At 34.3% G+C, this 19,159-nt stretch overlaps 3 protein-coding genes and 1 pseudogene across 7 annotated transcripts; 3 read left to right on the top strand and 1 right to left on the bottom strand.

Moving 5' to 3' along the window:
• The first annotated feature begins 1,742 nt into the window (after nt 1-1,742).
• Nucleotides 1,743-4,618, top strand: LOC120132874 (ribosomal RNA small subunit methyltransferase, chloroplastic-like). The gene is made up of 10 exons (XM_039149563.1): nt 1,743-1,994; nt 2,089-2,238; nt 2,333-2,389; nt 2,472-2,570; nt 2,762-2,857; nt 3,071-3,155; nt 3,332-3,384; nt 3,556-3,639; nt 3,854-3,964; nt 4,089-4,618. Exons 1-10 carry the CDS (start codon nt 1,779-1,781, stop codon nt 4,152-4,154), a joined length of 1,017 nt encoding a protein of 338 aa, XP_039005494.1. The 5' UTR covers nt 1,743-1,778; the 3' UTR covers nt 4,155-4,618.
• A 442-nt stretch (nt 4,619-5,060) lies between these two features.
• On the bottom strand, nt 5,061-8,801 carry LOC120132847 (probable xyloglucan endotransglucosylase/hydrolase protein 27). Of its 2 annotated transcripts, XM_039149538.1 has the most exons (3): nt 8,792-8,801; nt 5,586-5,921; nt 5,061-5,499 (listed from the first exon to the last, which is right to left on the bottom strand). In XM_039149538.1, the coding sequence occupies exons 2-3, from the start codon at nt 5,908-5,910 to the stop codon at nt 5,183-5,185; spliced, it is 642 nt and encodes a 213-aa protein (XP_039005469.1). In that variant the 5' UTR covers nt 5,911-5,921; nt 8,792-8,801; the 3' UTR covers nt 5,061-5,182. The 2 variants fall into 2 exon arrangements, with proteins under 2 accessions (XP_039005469.1, XP_039005468.1); XM_039149537.1 differs by lacking the exon at nt 8,792-8,801 and having other exon boundaries at nt 5,065-5,499; nt 5,586-5,981.
• Nucleotides 8,165-14,109, top strand: LOC120132848 (annotated as a pseudogene).
• On the top strand, nt 13,459-18,016 carry LOC120132846 (peroxisomal membrane protein 11D). Of its 4 annotated transcripts, none has more exons than XM_039149536.1 (8): nt 13,459-13,468; nt 16,171-16,380; nt 16,692-16,766; nt 16,859-16,933; nt 17,018-17,098; nt 17,209-17,283; nt 17,393-17,566; nt 17,861-18,016. In XM_039149536.1, exons 2-8 carry the CDS (start codon nt 16,189-16,191, stop codon nt 17,894-17,896), a joined length of 708 nt encoding a protein of 235 aa, XP_039005467.1. In that variant the 5' UTR covers nt 13,459-13,468; nt 16,171-16,188; the 3' UTR covers nt 17,897-18,016. The 4 variants fall into 4 exon arrangements, with proteins under 4 accessions (XP_039005467.1, XP_039005464.1, XP_039005465.1 ...); XM_039149533.1 differs by lacking the exon at nt 13,459-13,468 and adding an exon at nt 15,177-15,264; XM_039149534.1 differs by lacking the exon at nt 13,459-13,468 and adding an exon at nt 15,287-15,370 and having other exon boundaries at nt 16,182-16,380.
• Nucleotides 18,017-19,159: the final 1,143 nt, after the last annotated feature.

Below are 19,159 nucleotides of genomic sequence, written 5' to 3'. Positions count from 1 at the left end.
TTAAAAGTTTAAGTGTTAAAATGGACCAAAACTAATAGTTTATGTTAATTACGAAAGCATAATTTTCCCTATATAAGAAACACCATCAGACGTGATCAAATTCGAACCTAGTCAAAGTCTTGTGACGTCAAAGGATCTCCAATATCAAAACATGTTTCTTCACAACATCATACGTCTAGCCTAAGCCGTTTTCAGAGCAAAACTTCGGTTTTGCTTTGAAGTCTTTGTTCTTTCTTTCTTTTGTCCGTATTGTGCAACTTTGCATGCAAGAAAAGGTAGGGTTCAACCTGAGCTTCAACTTCAACGAGAACGCGGAAATGAAACGGAAACATACATTCAAAGAGGAAGAAGATAGAGAATGAGAAGGTGGATTGAAACCCAAGCCAGATACGAAACAAACAAGAAGAAATGTGGAGATGAGAGAGTGGAGATGGAAGAGAACGATAGTTAAAATGATGGTCAAACGATGCTAGATCAACATTTAACAAGTCACCTCACTTTTTCGTTACCTACCTTAATGGAGCGTTTGATTTGTTACAAATCGATAATCGATAACGTTAGTGATTAATTTGTTAGTTTTGAAAATTCAGTATAGAAAACAAAAACTTACTCAAACATTAGTGATCATTTATGTAATTACCCTTTATTTTATTATTAAAATATTATATTAATATAAACATTTTTTAAAATTTAAAAATCAAAATAGTAAAGTATTCATAAATTAAATTAAAAAAAATTCAAGTTTTTTTCTTTTATTTTTCTCTTATCGTCAAATTAATCAATATTATTCATTCTTTTTCATAATTAAATTCTTTTTATTAACTATTTTATTATTTTGTTATTGTAAATGGACAAACAACAAACGGGATAGACAAATGAAATGTATTATCAATTGAATTTCTGTCTCTTACCATAATGGATAGATCTAGACGGAGACAAATGAGAGTGGTCGTCTTCTCTAAATATTTAAAATTATTATATATTTTAATTTTTTTATATTTTCTATTAAAAAATCTATTTCGTCTCTTTAAAATTTTATGAGTTTAAATTTGTCTCTTAAAATTTTATAAGTTTAAGTTCACATTTAACTTAAAATCTTACGTCTATTTACTATAAAAAAGAATTTAATTACTGCAATGATGAGATGATGTTTAAGATTTAAAGAGTTTGAAAAATATTATTGAGAAACTATTATAATTTTTTTCAAAAAATTTAAAATTTTTATTTTAACAAAATAAAAAGTAATTAAAATTTATATTATATGCTAAATATTTATATTATCAAATAATTATTGAATGATACATTCTTTAACGAAATTTAATAATTTAATTTTAAGATAATAAATAAAATAAAATAGGGTAAATTACACATTTTGTACTTATACTATCAAATTTGGCTCATTTTAGTACTTAAATGTTTTTTCAAAATCATATCTAACGTTTAGCTTTTGTTTTATTTTAGTACCACGCCATTAAAAATTTAACACGTTTAATATATGAACTATCAGTTTAGGTACTAAGTTTTGGTCCATTTTAGTACCTAAACTTTCATTTTTCCAAAACATAACGTTAAATTTTGAACGGGTACTAAAAATAAAATAAAACTGAAATTTAGGTATGATTTTGAAAATAATTGAAAGTTTAGGTACTAAAATAGATCAAAACTAATAGTTTAGATACTAAATACGAAATTTACCCATAAATGGATAGGATTGGAATTTAAAAAATTCGGAGATAAAAAAAAAATCTTCATTTTCCAAATTTATCGCTAAGGAAGTAATGACAACTGCGACTCATCTTTTCCACTCTCTCCCGCCAATTGCTTCCCTCCCGACCGCTACGGTCCCGGCGGCCAATACCAGTGCCGGCATACGAAACCAAACGACGCTGTTGCATGTAGCGTGCGCTTTGAGGAGGAGCCAAAATGACGATTACCACGCCACCCTCAAAGCTCTCAACTCAAAGGGCCGCTTCCCGCGAAAATCCCTCGGCCAGGTCAAATTACCCGCCCCACTTCTCCATCTTGTTTCTAATGAACTGGGTTTAAGATAACCTAATTGATTGCGGGATATTTATTTAATATATGCAGCATTACATGTTGAATTCTGAAATTAACGAGCAACTGGTACGGGCGGCCAATGTAGAAGAAGGTGACTTGGTGTTAGAAATTGGACCGGGAACTGGTTCTTTAACCAATGTCCTCATAAAGTCCGGTGCCACAGTTCTCGCCATTGAAAAGGTCCGCTCATTTCCATTCCAAATTGCACTTGCTGAAAATAAATTTTACTAAAGAATATGGCTTGGGTTTATTTGATTTTATTTATGTGATGTAGGATCTTCATATGGTGGCTCTTGTAAGAGAAAGATTTGAAAGCACGGACAGGTTCAAGGTAAATTTAGTATATTGTCTAACAAATATTACTTCTTTATTGAGTTTTGAATATCTTTCAATACTAAATGAAAATTTTGTAGGTATTACAAGAGGATTTTGTCAAATGTCACATTCGTTCTCATATTTCTCCAATGTTGGAAAGTAGAATAGCTCTGAATGCGAGCTTAATTCGTTCCAAAGTAAGAACTCTGCCTTGATTAGTTGTCTTTTTAATGACTTTACATATAAAACTAAGATTAGATTTTAGACCATGATTTGATGCTAATGCTAATTAAGGGAAGTTAAATTTGTGAATAATAGATAAATCATCTCCCTCCTAAATTGCCATGCCAATCTTATCCATCATTAGTTTATACTCTTCGTTTTGCAGGTAGTTTCTAATCTACCCCTTAACATAAGTACGGATGTAATTAAACTACTTCTTCCTATGGGTGATCTTTTTTCTGAAGTTGTTCTCTTGCTCCAGGTCTGTAAAATTTTATCTATCCCTTTATTTATTTATTAATATGGTAAAACTAGCATTAGACATCAAAATTTTCAAGTGTTTGGGTCATTGTCGCATCATGTGTGAGGTTGAATATGTTAAAGTTTTTTTTTTCTTTTTATGTTGATTGTCTCCAGTTGTTTGGGTTAAGTGTTCATAAACTGGCTTACTAATTGTAATGCTAAATAATAACAGGAGGAAACAGCTGTACGATTGGTGGAGTCGTCTTTGCCGACGCCTGAGTACCGACCTATCAACATCTTTGTAAATTTTTATTCTGGTATTTTTAAACTGCATCATGTGCTTTTTATTTCACTGAAGTTTTCTGTTTGGTGTTAATTTGTTGGTTTTTTTTAGTTTTCAACTATATGCAATGGGAAATAATTTTGTTGATGTATCCCTGGTAACAATCTTTTTAAAAACTTATGTGACACCTTTATATCGTATTTCCTTCAGAGCCTGAATACAACTTTAGAGTCCCAAGAACAAGTTTCTTTCCTCAACCTAATGTAAGTCATCTACTTGCTGTTAAGGCATCATATTTTACCATTTTGAGATTCACCTTAAACCAATCTAGTGTCACCTGGAATAGTTCCTTCTTTCTCTAACGGGGTCCACATGAACCATCTTCGACTTTACTGAAAGGATGGATACTAAGGAGGTTTTTTATGCTTCTGTAGGTTGATGCAGCTGTAATTACATTTAAGCTGAAGCAAGCTCCAAACTACCCTTCTGTGGCCTCCACGAAAAGCTTTTTCTCCATGGTTGGGAGTATTCATGTTGAGGCAGCTTTATTTTTAGTTAGTAAAACTGAGAATAGTTCATGTAGGACAGTAGGAAGTAGGAACATAAATTAGATCTTCAAACTTGGCCTATGAGCTGTTTTGGGATGAAATCCATATATTTTCTGATAATAAAACCTAACTTATTATTGCTTAAATAAAGTGATATCTTATAGTTCTTTCCTTAAAAACTTAGGTGAATTCTGCATTCAATGGAAAGCGTAAGATGTTGAGGAAATCACTCCAGCACATATGCCCATCCAGTGAGATAGAAAGGGCTCTTGGAGATGCCAGCCTTCCAACAACTGTGAGTTTCAATCGAAATCGACACCTTCTACTTATTAGTTTAGTTATTTCGACCCTTTATCTCTTATATGCAATTTTGCTTAACTGGTGGTAATCTCACCTCTGCACTCGAATCATGTCTGCAGTCAAGACCTGAGGAGCTCACCTTAGATGATTTTGTGAAGTTGCATAATATGATTGCGAGAGTCTAGTTCTGCGCGGTTCTCAAGTGTTTAGAGGTTGCAAATGGCCCTCATTTCCTTTCTAAGAAGAGCTAGGTTTTGCAAAACCATTTGCCATGGACACAAAGTGCAGTCTGTTACACCATATGGTTCAACTTGAAGAAAAATGCAATCTAACAGGAACTCATCAATGGAGGACAGTGCCATAGAATTCACTTTGATATCTACAGTCCACCTCAAAAGCAGCAGCACCGAGCACTAGCAGATGGTATCTCCAGGGTACTGAAGGTTACGACTTTGTCATGTATCTTTTTCCAAGAATTGTTAAAACATCTCACCCCATATTCATTTATCATAGCACCATTAACACAACAATGTAGATTTCCCCAGATTTACCTGTATACTTTAATATAAAGTGTACAGAGAACATGTGCTTTGGAAGGGGAGGTTGTATTCTCTGCAGCTTTATATTCTTATATTATCAAGCTAAGCACGTCTTTCTTTTATATATAATAATTTTATTTCCAACTTGCAACTTGGGATAGTGAGGAATGTAGATGAACAGATCATTTCATAAACTATTCATGAACCGTTCGTATAGTATTTATTTATGTAGCTAAATAAGCAAATATAAACAAAATTTTTATGTTCATTTAATAAACAAACGAACAAAAATAGATGTGTATTTAATTTGTTTATATTCAAGATTCATTTATTGGTTTATTTATCTATTCATTTATCCAATTCTCTTTTTACTTTTATTATTTTAAATTTAAAGATGGGAGGTAGAGACTAAATTGAACACAATGTGAATTTTAGAATTCAAATTGTGAAGTTTGAGGAGTTTAAGGATTAGTAGGGTAATTTCACCATTTTTATTAGGCTTCCATAAAAATAATTGAACCAAATATAACACCTTCAAAACACAAATACAATCTTGTTTGATAAGTCCTCCATCTTGTGAAAGATAATCTGGGGAAAACCCACAGAAAAGAATCATCAAACAAGAAGGCACTCGAACAAACACAACTCTAAAGAAAGCAAGAACAAGCCACAGATCATGAATCACAAGAACACTCGACAACAGTGTTGACAGGCACTTGAATATCCTTATAGAGACAAACATAGGGAGCATCGGAGCCAATGTAAGGCCCAGTCCAACGAGCTTCATCAATGTAGCTTGCATCCCAAACCGAAGCGTACAAAAACATTGGTTTCTCAGGAAATCCTTCACCTTCCTTCTTCTCCACTTCCCTCACCAGCTTCCCATCAATAAACCATTCTATAGAATCAGGATTCCATTTGATTGTGTATTCATGGAACCCATCGGAACAGTCAAAACCCATATCATGAATCTCCTCTCTGTTCCCAGTTCCTACATCAAAATTTAAACACAAAAACCTTAGACACACGGCAAAAATAAATGTACTACTACTTAAGGGGAAAAAAGAGTGTATAAACCTGTTGTGTAGTAATTGGTTTGGACGATAGTTTTGTCTTTGCCGAGGAACTCGAAGTCGATCTCGTCTTGGGATTTGTCGCCTTCGAGAGAGGAAAGGTAAATGTTGAAGTTGAGGCCGCTGGTGTTGCCTTTGGGGCATTGGATGAGGGAGGTGAAAGTGCCGTAGAGGAAGCGAGTGGTGGAACGCCACCTGGCGCCGCCGCGGTGGTCGAAGGTGAGCGTGATGGAGTTGGAGACGGGGCAGTGGGTGCAGGCTTCTGGGGTATAGTCTATGGCTATTTCTTTGATGGGTTGGACTTCATGGTGAAGTGATGGATCCGCCATTCTCAAGTTTGCTAGCAGATGGGAAACCCAGATCTAACTATTTTGGTGAGTCAACTCTTTTCTAGCCACCAGCCAGAAGAAAAGAAATCTGATATATTTATTAATCAGCTTAAATACACTGTACCGAATTTTCTTATAAAATATTTTTTGTGTCGTTTTATTTTTTATTTTTAAATCGTTCCTCGTTTGTCAGTTAATTTCACTAAAAAAAGTATATAAGTAAATTACATATTTAACCACTTAATTATTTTTTCTTTCAAAATAATCATTAAACTTAAAATTGTATTTCATTTTAGTCACCTAATTCGATTCAATTTTTTTTAATTTGTACATATAATAATTCATTTATATCATATATTTTTACTCAATATATAAATTTAATTTATAATGATAAATAATATTATAATAGATATTTATTTTCGTCTGAGACTTCAAGAGTATTTATTACATTATATAATATATATAATAATTTCAAAAATAAATAATATATATAATTTTTGAAAATATATAGTATGATTTTTGAAAACATATAATATATAATTTTTTAAAATATATATATATTTAAAGCAGTTTTTAAAAACGCATATAATATATATAATTTTTAAAAACATATTATAGTTTTTTAAAAATATAATATAGTTTTTAAATATTATTTATAGTATTATTATTTTATATTTATTTCATTATTTATTTGTTTGTAATAATGTTTTTGTTTTTTAGGTCCAAGTTCAGAAGTCCAATCGGATCTAAAAACGGAACCCAATCGGATAGCTAACGTCAACCAATAACAACGACACAAGTGGAAGGAAACCTGCAGGGGAAAAAGTTGTAAAAAAGGAAAACAGAATGTGAAAATCGCAACCAATCCAAGCGGAATCGAAACCGTAACTCTGCTCAAAGTTGCTCGACATTTAAACACTCTTGTCTGAAATGAAAATAACACACTGGTCTTTCTTTCTTTTAGGAATTCGAAACCTCGCTGGCAACTGCCAAAAGTTGCTAAAGATAGAAGAACCAGAATCTGAAAAACCTTGACATTGTGCCCTCTATTATACATTATTATTATTATTATTATTATTATAGAGTAGAAGGACAGAAAGAGAGAGACTGGAAGCTGGTTTGATTTTTGAATTCTTGTAATCCTTTCCAAGCCTCGAATTCTTAAATGGGTTTTGAATTTGCTGTCTCTTTCAGAATTTATGATCCTTCAACGGGGAACAAAACATGGGTTCTGGGTATTTTTCATTCTTGTAAAGAAATCACACTGCAGGTTTCAAATTTTCAAGAGTTATGGCGTTTTGCTGATTCTTGGTAGCATTACTTTTTCTGGGTTTTGGACTCTAAGAGAGAGAGAGAAAAGTTTGAAGATTAAGCTACATTGGTTCTTTTAAGTTGTTATAGCTTACTTTCTTTGTTCCCTTCCCTCATATACCTGAACTTTAACGTATTCTCACTGTTCTTCCTCAGGATCTTGGTTAAGAGTGCTAACTGAGTTTAGCAGCTCTAACTTGACTTGGTTAAAATTTTCTAAGTAACGAAACTTTTTCAATAAGAGTCTTGAGTCTAGTCAAACAGAAGTGGGTACAAATTTCAAGTTGAGTCGAGCACTACTTAATTCGTGATGTACTAGCACAAACATCATCCCTAAACTTAGCCTCATACAGAGGATATTGGGGTCACAGTGAACGGTAGAGACTTGAGAGAGTTGTGCATTTCGAGGGAAGTCAAAGCAATTTGAGGTATTTCTTTTGGAATTTATTGCTTTGAATTTTTTTGGATAGTGACTCCTATGGCTATGGCCGATCTTCTCTTCAAAGTGAAGTCTGTTCTCTGGTTCATTACACATCACCATCTAACGCTATTCATGTCGTTTCTAATTGGTAATACGTTAAAAATCCAATCTCTTTCCTTTCATCACCAGGAAAATCTTTGACCTTGGTCTTTAGATCAAAAGACAAGGATTTCCCATGGTTGAAAGTTCAATTTTTTATCCTTTTCTTGTTCCTAATTATTGTTCCATCAACTTACAAAAGGGTATTCTGGGCACTTTCATTGACTGCTTCTTGATTAGGCTGCAATTTTTATTACTTAGAAAGTAACTTATTTCATTTCCATATGATTACATGTTTTGTTTAAAAGATCATAAATTTTTTAGTTGGCATTTAATAATCACTTGATAAAGCAAAGGACTTTGTGTGGGCATATTTTCGTTCTTCAATTCCCAGTGAACAAGCTTCTCTAGAAATTAATTTAATAATTTCAAGGTTTGGTGATTTCAACGGCTCCACTGCTTTTTCTTCCATATTAACGATCTTTTTTTTTCTCATATGACTCATTGATTCAGCTCTGATGATCATTTTGATCCAAATACATATCTGAATCATGGGAGAAGGTACAGGAAATGGAGTTTTGACTGATGGTAAATCGGCTGAGGAGTGGTTATCGAATGCTCGAGAGTTTGTTCCCATGGCACTTGATAAGGCAAGGGAGGTGAAAGGGCTCTCTGGTAAGTGGAAGATGATAATTTCCAAACTGGAGAAGGTCCCGTCACGATTGTCAGACTTGTCGAGCCATCCATTCTTCTCGAAGAATGCTCTTTGTAAGGAGCAACTGCAGGCCGTGTCGAAGACATTGAAGGAAGTGATCGAATTGGCGGATTTATGTTTGGAGGAGAAGTATGAAGGGAAGCTTAAGATGCAGAGTGATCTGGATGCATTATCAGGAAAACTGGATATGAGTTTAAGGGATTGTGGACTATTGATCAAGACCAGTGTACTCGGTGAAACTGCTTTGCCTGTAACTTTCGTTGGTTCTTCCTCGTCGGAATCGGAGGTGCAATGCACGGACATCTAAAGGAAATGCTTGCACGACTTCAGATAGGGCACTTGGAAGCAAAGCACAAAGCTCTTAGTCTTGACAGCCTCGTTGAGATTATGAATGTAACCCCCGACCGATGCGAGTAACCAGATCCGATTCGGGATGTTACATTTGGGTCACCGGAGCAACTCACTGTGAAAATAGTGAATTTTTTTTATCAATACATGTAAACTAATAAAATCAGTTATCACTATTTAAAAATAAAACAGATTTTCAGACTTATATATAAATCAAAATACAATTACATGCCCCCTAATCACATGTACCATACTCTGCAACAACGCCGGAAGAACTCCCTTACTGAAGTCGATAGATGTACTAGTACAATTCTTTTAACCTGAAAAGGTGAGTAATAGAGTGAGCTTCGAAAAGCTTAGTAATACAGAACTACCAGATGATGCTGAAGAACGTGCAGATACAGATAAACATACATATCCTTATTATTTCCGAACATTTACAGATTTTTATGTTGAGCAGAGATCCTACTGATATTTCAGGTGGTAACGAACAATGAGCTTTTGTTTCAGAGAAATATTTCGGATGACTGAGTTCAGGAGATCAAAATAGGTTATCTAGTGTGTTCCCGTAAAACCAGTAAAAAGATAAAAAATTTTATTTTAAAACATATATATATATACCCCAACCTTTTACAATCTGTTTGTGTAGGTTCCCCAGAACCATACACCCAACCCACACAACCTGTAAGGCCCTGAGCACAAAGCCGAGGAACCTGCAGAAATACTTCCTTCAACAATATCCCCCCAATGAAAACATTTTCCGTCCGTAAACGGAGATATCAGAAATCAAAACATAATCCAGAACAGATATCAGAACAGAATCCAGATCAAAAATCAGAACAGAATTCAGGTCATGTATCAGAACAGAATTCAAGTCAGAAATCAAATAAAATATTTATATGATTAGGGAACACACAAGAGTTTACATATATTATTCAGAGGTACTGGATAATCTTATCAGACAGAGAAACACAGATCTTCAGTATGTCGATAGAATGTTGGAATTTAGAATCACTATTGGAAGAGTTCATTAACTGACATAATCATAAGTTATTCAGAATGTGAATTGAGCTGATAAGAAAGAAACGAAGATTCGTAACATTTATGATTTGTGTCAATCTATCAGAATATCAAACAACTCGAGCTAAATATCTCCCAAAACTGATACTTATCGACCGGTCAATTCATTACCCTTCCAGTGTATTTACACTTTAATACCAAAATTCTTGTTCGGAGATTATCTTTGGAATCATCGCTGAATAGATCTTTCAATATCTTTATTTCATTTTCACGCTTCCACAACATCATGAAATGCTGGCGTGCTTGATTTGTAGTTTATGACCCAGAAGAACAGTACATTGTGTATGTTCATTAACGTTTCCAGACTCATCCAAATCACTTATTAAATTCTCAGTCATTAAGGTTACCTAGTTCATTTAGCAGTCAAGTCTATTCCAGTTACTTCAGAATTTTCCAGAATAATTTTGGACGTTTCTGAATTTCGGATACATATTGTACTTCCGTTCAATTCAGTTCGGTCTTCGTGGTTGATTTGTCGAACAAATATCCAATTCTTAGTACTGAATGCAATCTAGAGTTGAGCTGAGCTGAATACTTCCAAAATTATCATTGAGCTAAACTTGAGTAGACGAATACACATTCAAGTAATATTTATGTCGTTCAGGTACTGACATATCATTAAGGTTGATTGGCTCAGTTAAGCTGTGTTCCATAACTTTTAAAGGTAGTCCAACACCTATGCTTATTTGGATTCCTTAATTAATCTAAGACATTTACTTAGTTTAGGCCACAAGATTATTTTGGTAATTTTGGTGTTCAGTTTTATTCCATTTATTTCAGAGCTCGAGGATATCCAATCATTCCTAAGCTTGGTTATATTCTTGGGTCATTTCTACAGATCCAATGTATTTCAATCATTTCCTTCCATCATGTCTCATTATTTAATTCTAATTTATCATCTATTTCAGTCCCTTCGAATAATTCTGATAAAAGCACACCCTCCGATAAATTGTTCTTTAGGTATTTACTCATAACTCGGATATTTTCGGATTAAGTGCCTTCTCGAATTTTACAAACGAAAAATCTTGAATTTTTCTTTACAAAGACAGGATATTAATAATTAAATTCGTACTTAATCGAGTTAAGTACAAATCCTCAAAGTACTTTCTCATTCATGGTCAACTCTGACTATTTTACCTCTCAAGGGCATTTTCGTAATTTCTTAACCAGATAATTTCGATATTAGCTCTTAACGAAAATAATATAATATAGAGATCCTATGATTAATTGCTTCCTCGAACATTCTTTTATCTTGAAATGATTCCTTAAAAGACTTCTAGTATCTAGCATAAACCTTCTTGAGGTTAAAAACCGGTTATAAATAATTTCCAAGTAAAACTAACATTTCTTATGCACATTAATAGTTTTAGCATATCAGTAATTCTTTTCAAATTTATTAATCCATTTCCATGGACAATTCTTGTCATTTTTCAACATAAGGGTAATTTCATAATTTTACCTAATCGAAATATTCTCATAATTTATCATCTAAGTACCTTTAATGAGATAAATTATAATCTACATATCTATGGCTGATTCTTTTATCACTTAATTCCAGAACTTGTAATTTAATTCAAACTGTCCTTCAATTTCTTATAATAGTCATCTGAGCCATATTCAGTTACCTACTTTCTACCGTATTTGTATCTAGTGTAGATCTTCATTAATTACACATATGAGACCAAACATTTCCATTTATGCATTTACAAATACCAACATGTTCTATAAAACATAAAGAGGTAGTAAAGTATTACCTCGATTTCCGTGCAATACTGATTGACCATAAAAATTCTATTCGAATGCCTTTGATCTTCAATTCAACTTCCAATAATTCCTCAGATACATATCAACATAAATTATATCAGAAACGGAGTTTAATTGCGATAAACGGATCGAATCAGGTGATAAATCAGTGAAAAATAGCTTACCGTTTTCAGAAATTTGGAATTTTCGGTCATAATCAAATTCAACGGGTTTGACTGGAAATTTCGAGGTCTTTGGGTTCGAATTTCAAAAAACGGACACCGGAATCGGATTTGGAACGTCGAAAAATAGCAGGATAGGTATACTCGGTCAAAGTCAAAGGTCGTTTAATGCCTGGTCAAAGCCAGTTAAATTTTTGGTCAACAGTGGTCATGCAGGTCAATGGTCAACGGGTCGGGTCGGGTCAACGGGTCGTGTTGTGACCGGTCAAACCAGCCACTTTTTCCTTCCCCACGCGCAGTGGCGACGCGTGAACAGTACCCTGATGTCGGAAAATTCTCGGAAAAATTCCTAAAAATTATTTTAAGCGATTTTGAGATACTTACAAAGCTCGGTTCAAATTTTTGAACGGCGGAGAGCTCGATTTCAACGAATCGAAAACTTTGACCGCTTCACCTCCTCACGCGCCGCCATCTACGGAGACCAAGGATGACACCGACAGACTCGTAACGATGCAAAGAACACGATGGTGCGGGAGGTGTCGTAAACGGATAATCGGATCTTCGTGAATCGACGAAAAACCAATTGAAATCGAGTTTTTACCGACGATACTTCCGACTGAAATTAACGACGAACTGCGACGATTCACGATGAAAGGTTTGAGGAGTTTTGTTCCTCGCTCGACAACGATCACGATGGTGGTTTCGGCTCGTCGATCGGAGGTAGGACAACGAGTAGATCGGAGTTGAAAGGAGGATTGTTGGAGAAGTGAAAACTAGAAAAATGAGATCCTGCGCACGGGGACGGGTTTATAATTCAACTCATAATAATAATGGGTAAACAATGAGTTTAGTCACTAAATTTTATGCACTTCTTAAAACGGTCTGTCAACTTTTAAATTTTATAATTTAATCCCTAATTTCTTCCAAAAATACCAATTAAATTCATCACTTTATAATTTCTTAAATTTAGCCCCTAAATTGGGGTGTTACAATGAAGGAGAATGAAAAGGGTGTATTGTCTGTTATGAGACGGAGTAATGTCGCTACTTTAGTCGAGTTGTTAACTGCAACTTCTCCTCGTATCCGGGAAAAGGCCGTGACTGTAATCTGTTCTCTTGCAGAATCCGGGAGTTGCGAGAGCTGGCTTGTTTCGGAGGGTTTTTTGCCACCTCTCATAAGACTTGTCGAATCTGGTAGCACAGTTGGTAAAGAGAAGGCCATAATTTCGCTGCAGAGATTATCGTCGACGATTGAAACAGCCAGAGCAATTGTCGAACATGGTGGGGTTCGACCACTAATCGAAACCTGCCGGAGTGGAGGCTCGGTTTCACAAGCTGCAGCTGCTAGTACATTGAAAAACATATCAGCCGTCCCTCAAGTTCGACAATTACTTACAGGGGAAGGAATAATTAAGGTAATGATAAATCTCCTTGATTGTGGAGTTCTGTTGGGTTCCAAAGAATATGCTGCAGAATGCTTGCAGAACCTCACTGCCAACAATGAGAATATGAGACGGTCCGTCTTCTCAGAAGGAGGAATTCGGAGTCTGTTGGCATACCTTGATAGTCCTTTGCCTCAAGAATCCGCAGTTCGAGCCTTGAAGAATTTGGTTGGCTCGGTATCGATAGAAGTTCTTATGTCACTAGGCTTCCTCCCTCGGTTAGGTAATGTGCTTAAATCCGGACCACCGGGTGCACAACAAGCTGCTGCCTCGGCCATCTGTCGAGTTTGCGGAACGGATGAAACGAAAAAGCTCGTGGGCGAAGCCGGTGGCATTTCTCTTCTTCTTTCGATGCTCGAGGCTAAATCGAACAGTTGTTGAGAGGCGTATGCTCAAGCCCTTTCAAGCTTAGCAACCGTGTCTCAGAATTGCAGAGAACTGAAAAAGAACGACAAAAGTGTACCGAATCTGGTCCAGTTGCTCGATCCGAGTCCTCAAAACACCGCAAAAAAGTACGCGGTGCCATGCCTAGCGTCTCTCTCGTCAAGTAAGACATGCAAAAAGCTCATGATCTCATACGGAGCAATCGGGTATCTCAAGAAGCTTTCGGAGATGGATATCCCTGGTGCCAAGAAGCTTCTAGAGAGGCTCGAAAGGAGAAAAAATCGATGTTTGTTTAACCGGAAATAGCGGGAAATAACGAAAGAAACTCTCTCTTTTTTGTATAATGAAAATTTCCTCTCCTTTTTTCCTGGTTCATCCATCTTCCTCGTGTGATGTTCCGTTGCCTGTATGATTCAATGTAGTTATATATGCTATCGATGTTTCTATATTTATTACAAGATCCCCTTGCGTTTATTACAATACTTCCCTACTCTTGCTTCTATCTCATGCTCGAGGCCATGGGGGATTCACCAGGAAATTCATGATCCTTTGACTGTCAACATTTACTACTAAACCAAATTAATCGCATTGATGAATGGAGAGCACGATGTCTTTCTGCAAATTTCAAATCTTCATACATATTTTATCGATAATCCATGTTTATATCACTAAAAATTTATAAATTTATTTTTTAATATAAAATCTTATGTCTATTTTGAATTTATTACATTCAAGTTTTAACCATGCCGGCAAAATTAGTTGGAGATGAAAACTACCCCATATATCCCACTCTCCTTTTATTCTTTTTCAATGCAAAATTCCATAATCAATGGCGACTAATTATATTATCTGTATAATTATCTTATATTATTTGAATAATTAAAATTTTCAATCACAACCAGTTGGTCTAATGGGATAAGGCGCTAGGTCCCTTATGTAAGGTCAGGGGTTTGAATCATAGCGTTTGTTAATGAAGCAAACTGGGTTGGGAGGGTCGCCCTCATCGTTGTAGTACCCGATCTAGATTAGTCTGTCAATATGTTTGTTGACTAATCTTGTAACATATATTCTCTCTCTTTGTATTAGAATTGACATAAAGAGTTCTCCTTATGATCTTTTTAGATTACTATATTGATTTATTCTTATTTTTAATATTTGAACTATTTTTATATAAACTTTACCATTACAAAAAATGAATGTGAATGATGTTTTATTTCAACATTATGTTTACTTGTAATTATATATTTTGACATGTATGAACAGTAATTATATATTTTGACATGTTTTAAGTAATATGATAAATTGGTGTGATTTGATTTAATTTATTATTTTTATAGTAAATTATAAATTTCAGTGTTCAGTTTTTTACTATTATTTTATTTATTAAAATATAAAAAAACAATCAATTATACCTGCAATGTAAACAAATATATTGTTTTTAAAAATCTTTGGAAAAGATTGGACCGAACAAGCCTTTATCAGACGTAGAGATAGAGGATCGGAAAACGACACATTGAGCTGACGCTGGAGACAACGTGAGACCCAGAAATTCCAATCTGCCCGCTGCCTTAAAAAACACGATTTTCCATTTTCGTGGATTTCGAGATAAAATCATCGGGCACTTTCTTCGGTACCTTTCTCATTCAGTTTCTCCCTGCTTTTATCTCTTTGTATCTGGGTACTCGCCCAATTCACCAAACCCCCGGTTTTTTATTGATTCGCATTGGTTGTTAGCTGTAAGAAGATAAATCTTTGCTTTTTAGCTTGACTGTACGTTGCTGCTGTTGTTTTTATGGCTCCAGTTATCCCTGTACATTAAGAGTTTGCGTTTGGGGTACTTTTTTGAAATTTAGTTTGTGTTGTTTCATAATATTCTTATTGTGTTTTCCGATTTGGGTGGTTCGGGTTTTGATGATTTGGTTAAGTTTTGAATTTATAATCTTTTTTTTTTGTTAGCAGGTATGTTTGGTTGATGGGAAATAGGGAAACTGGAAATTAAATTATGGGTATCGTGTTTATTAGATTGATACAATTCCAAAGCTAAGCTAAACTGATTGGCGGTATAGACTTAGCTGATTATGGTTTTTCTAATTATCCGTTCTATCTAAAAGCTTCCTTGTATGTTCTTTTGCAAGCCAATAGACTTCAGACTATAAGTATTTTTTGAAGAGAATTTGATTCCTAGTGCTGAATATCTTCTACAATTAAGGCTTTGCTCGATGCGAACATGTAAAATTTGTTAATCAAATGGTTAAGATTCACCACTTTCTTACTTTGGATCTTAACCCGTTTGATTTCCGTCCTTAATATCAAGCAAAGCCTAAGTGAGCTTATGGTTATTCAGTTTGAGTTTGAGCTATTAATTCGAGCTTTCATGCTATTTAAGGATAGCAAAATTTTTTAGCACGTTCATACCATTAGTTAGAACTTGATTGATTTAGCAGCGACATAGCCTGCCTGTATCTTACGATCACATGCGTGCTTTTGCATCGGCCCTTTAAGATTGTGCGAGAATGTTATTATTAGGATTTTTCAGGTGTTTTGCAGATAAAGGATGAGTACGCTGGATGTAACCAGAGCGGAACTTGCTCTTATAGTTTTGTATTTGAACAAGGCTGAAGCAAGGGATAAGATATGCAGGGCCATACAATATGGCTCGAAATTCTTAAGTAACGGGCAACCTGGCACCGCACAAAATGTTGACAAATCAACCAGCTTGGCTCGGAAAGTGTTCCGTCTTTTTAAGGTGATCTCACCATGTCAAATATAAAACTAACTAGTTGGCTTATGTTGAACAAGGATTGACTTTGTTCACTTATTACATTAATATTTCTTTTTCTGTTATATTGGTGGAAGTAGAGCAGTCTGAGCTAATGCATGGTATGAAGATTTTCCTTTTTTGCTCTTTTTGGTTTCTGAAAAGCAACGAGTTAAATGAACTCGGATAACATGAAAAAAATTATTGGTACTACAAAAGGCATATGATGGAAAACTTAAGTTCTTCCGTTATTTTTATCATAAATATAGTTTGATTTTTGTTTCATCGTGAATTTACAGTTTGTCAACGATTTGCACGGTCTTATTAGCCCAGTTCCTCAAGGAACACCCCTTCCACTTGTTCTGTTAGGAAAGGTGTGATAAACTTCCAATTTCCTATGGAATTTCTCTACACTTTCAACTTAGTTAATTTAACGCCCCTTGGATTTATTTAATGATTGTTTCAGTCAAAAAACGCATTGTTGTCAACTTTCTTATTTCTCGATCAAGTTGTCTGGCTTCACAGATCTGGCATCTATAAGGTATGCAACACAGTTTATTCTGATGTTCTATTTAACTTGTTCATCTTGGTTTACAGTGTTAAGTAGAAAAAATTCCATTTACAGAACAAAGAACGTGCTGAGTTGCTTGGACGAATATCCCTTTTCTGCTGGATGGGTTCATCAATCTGCACCACCTTAGTTGAGGTTTGTTGCTCTTCGTTAATTATAGATCAAGTCTACCTACAATAATTTTTAGATGTTTAGTAAGCTAGAATATCCCCCTTTTCCGAACATATAACATCACTTTTTATCAGCTTGGGGAGCTTGGAAGGCTATCTGTATCGATGAAAAAGTTGGAAAAGAATCTTAAGAATAGTGACAAGTACAAGGTATGCTCAGTATGTGTTTTCTCTGAAGTGTTATTATAATCATTCTTCTGCACTCTACGATTCTTTTGTTGCTGTAGTTTCCAACTTGACTGTGCTTACGTAAATGCAGAACGAGGAGTATCGTGGAAAGCTCCAAAAATCAAATGAGCGGACTCTGGCCCTTGTTAAAGCAGGAATGGATATAGTCGTAGCAGTCGGGCTTCTTCAATTGGCACCCAAGAAGGTCACTCCACGAGTGACGGGAGCATTTGGATTCGTTACATCTCTCATCTCCTGTTATCAGGTATATGGTTTCATCTTTCTAGTCTTGGATTGCACATCTTTCTTTTTCACCAGTTGGTTGGATATTAGAAGTGAATTCATATATATGGGGAATTGCTAGTTTTGTTGAGGAACAGTTAAAGATTAACAGGAAAATAGAGAAACTCTACAAGCCACTCTATCTTACATGAATGCCAGCTGAGATAAAAGAAAATCAGCATTACATCGATTGTCTCTGTAACAAGAATAGGACATACAACAATTTGGTTCGATTTACGGACTTCGGAGGCTGACAAGATTATGCTATTTGTTGCAGTTACTTCCATCACCACCCAAGTCCAAGACAACCTGAAGTTGGAAGCCTGTTTTGCTCAACAAGCTTAGAGTATCTTTTAAATAATTTCATTGAACATGTGCTTTTAAGTTCATAGTGTAAGCTTTGAAGAATATGTAAACCTGGGGTGACTTGACCTCATCCCCTTCCTTTATAGCACCACTTCTGTTTTGCATTTCTGTCAAGCACTCAACAAAATAATACTAATACATATTGCTGTTATTTGTTCGCTTCGATGAATCTGTGTTTATGTTATACAGTGTCTGTATGACAAATTTGATTAGTTCGGTTAACAGTTGGCCAGTTGTGTCCCAAAATTACAAAATGAAACCTGCACCTGGCTCAAGACCAACCAACAATTATCAGACACGTTAGATGAATGCAAATGGATAATTGAGATACACGACTAAAAATGATAAGATTTTACAAGCAAAAAATGAATAGTAAAATTATATTAAACTTTAATCTCAATCACCCATTTATATTCATCCAATAATTTTTAATAGTTATTAAACTAGGAGGTTTTATAAATTGTGAGTAACTTTTTTATTCCTATATATAAACTTGCCGCCCCATTCCTCAGCATCACAGTTGGAAGATATGATAGTGATGGTATTTAAAAAAAAATTGTAACCGTTAATCGGTATAATTGTTACATTTAACATGTTAATTAATTGAATTGTTAATATTATACGATTTCGATTAATCGAACCGTTAAAAATACTAATTAACGGTTGTGAATAAACGGTTAATTGTGGTTAACCGTTAATAAACTAAATTTATAATTATATTTCTAATTTATTATATTTTTACCTAATAATTTAATCTAATTTTCTTTATTTCTAATTTATATATATCTTTAATAAAATTTATACACAAATAAATTAATTTTTTTATTTATTTTTTTTCTCTTTAAAAATACAGAAAATATAAAAACATACTTACACCAATATAATTATGTCTTTATTGTTAGATAACAAAATATTGAGGGATATACATACTCACACCAGTTTAAGTATATGTTAAACATTACACTTTTTTTTATTTTATTCAATTACACTAGTGTAAATATGTATTAAGTGGTACATTTTTATTTTATTTTATTCAGTTACACCGATGTAAATATATGTTGAGTGCTACACTTTTTAGTATGAATTATAAATTTTTTTGACAAATAATTGTAATAGGTTATTATATGTTAACCTATAACCGAACCGTTATTAACGGTTAACCGTTAGCAATTAACCATTTCTTAACTATTAGATTACAGTTAGAAAAATC

The sequence above is a fragment of the Hibiscus syriacus genome, unplaced genomic scaffold, assembly GCF_006381635.1.
Source record: "Hibiscus syriacus cultivar Baekdansim isolate YM2019G1 unplaced genomic scaffold, ASM638163v2 tig00110570_pilon, whole genome shotgun sequence".
Taxonomy (NCBI): Eukaryota; Viridiplantae; Streptophyta; class Magnoliopsida; order Malvales; family Malvaceae; genus Hibiscus; species Hibiscus syriacus.
This window is presented reverse-complemented; position numbering and strand designations above follow the sequence as displayed.

Excerpts from the sequence above, each read along its gene's own strand:
- LOC120132874 (XM_039149563.1), top strand. The coding sequence starts at position 1,779 with ATGACAACTGCGACTCATCTTTTCCACTCTCTCCCGCCAATTGCTTCC. Across the intron at positions 2,390-2,471 it reads AAAGCACGGACAGGTTCAAG|GTATTACAAGAGGATTTTGT; the intron begins GTAAATTTAGTA and ends AAAATTTTGTAG. Across the intron at positions 3,156-3,331 it reads CTTTGTAAATTTTTATTCTG|AGCCTGAATACAACTTTAGA; the intron begins GTATTTTTAAAC and ends TATTTCCTTCAG.
- LOC120132846 (XM_039149536.1), top strand. The coding sequence starts at position 16,189 with ATGAGTACGCTGGATGTAACCAGAGCGGAACTTGCTCTTATAGTTTTG. Across the intron at positions 16,767-16,858 it reads CACTTGTTCTGTTAGGAAAG|TCAAAAAACGCATTGTTGTC; the intron begins GTGTGATAAACT and ends TGATTGTTTCAG. Across the intron at positions 17,099-17,208 it reads TCTGCACCACCTTAGTTGAG|CTTGGGGAGCTTGGAAGGCT; the intron begins GTTTGTTGCTCT and ends ACTTTTTATCAG.
- LOC120132847 (XM_039149538.1), bottom strand. The coding sequence starts at position 5,910 with ATGGCGGATCCATCACTTCACCATGAAGTCCAACCCATCAAAGAAATA. Across the intron at positions 5,500-5,585 it reads AACCAATTACTACACAACAG|GAACTGGGAACAGAGAGGAG; the intron begins GTTTATACACTC and ends ATTTTGATGTAG.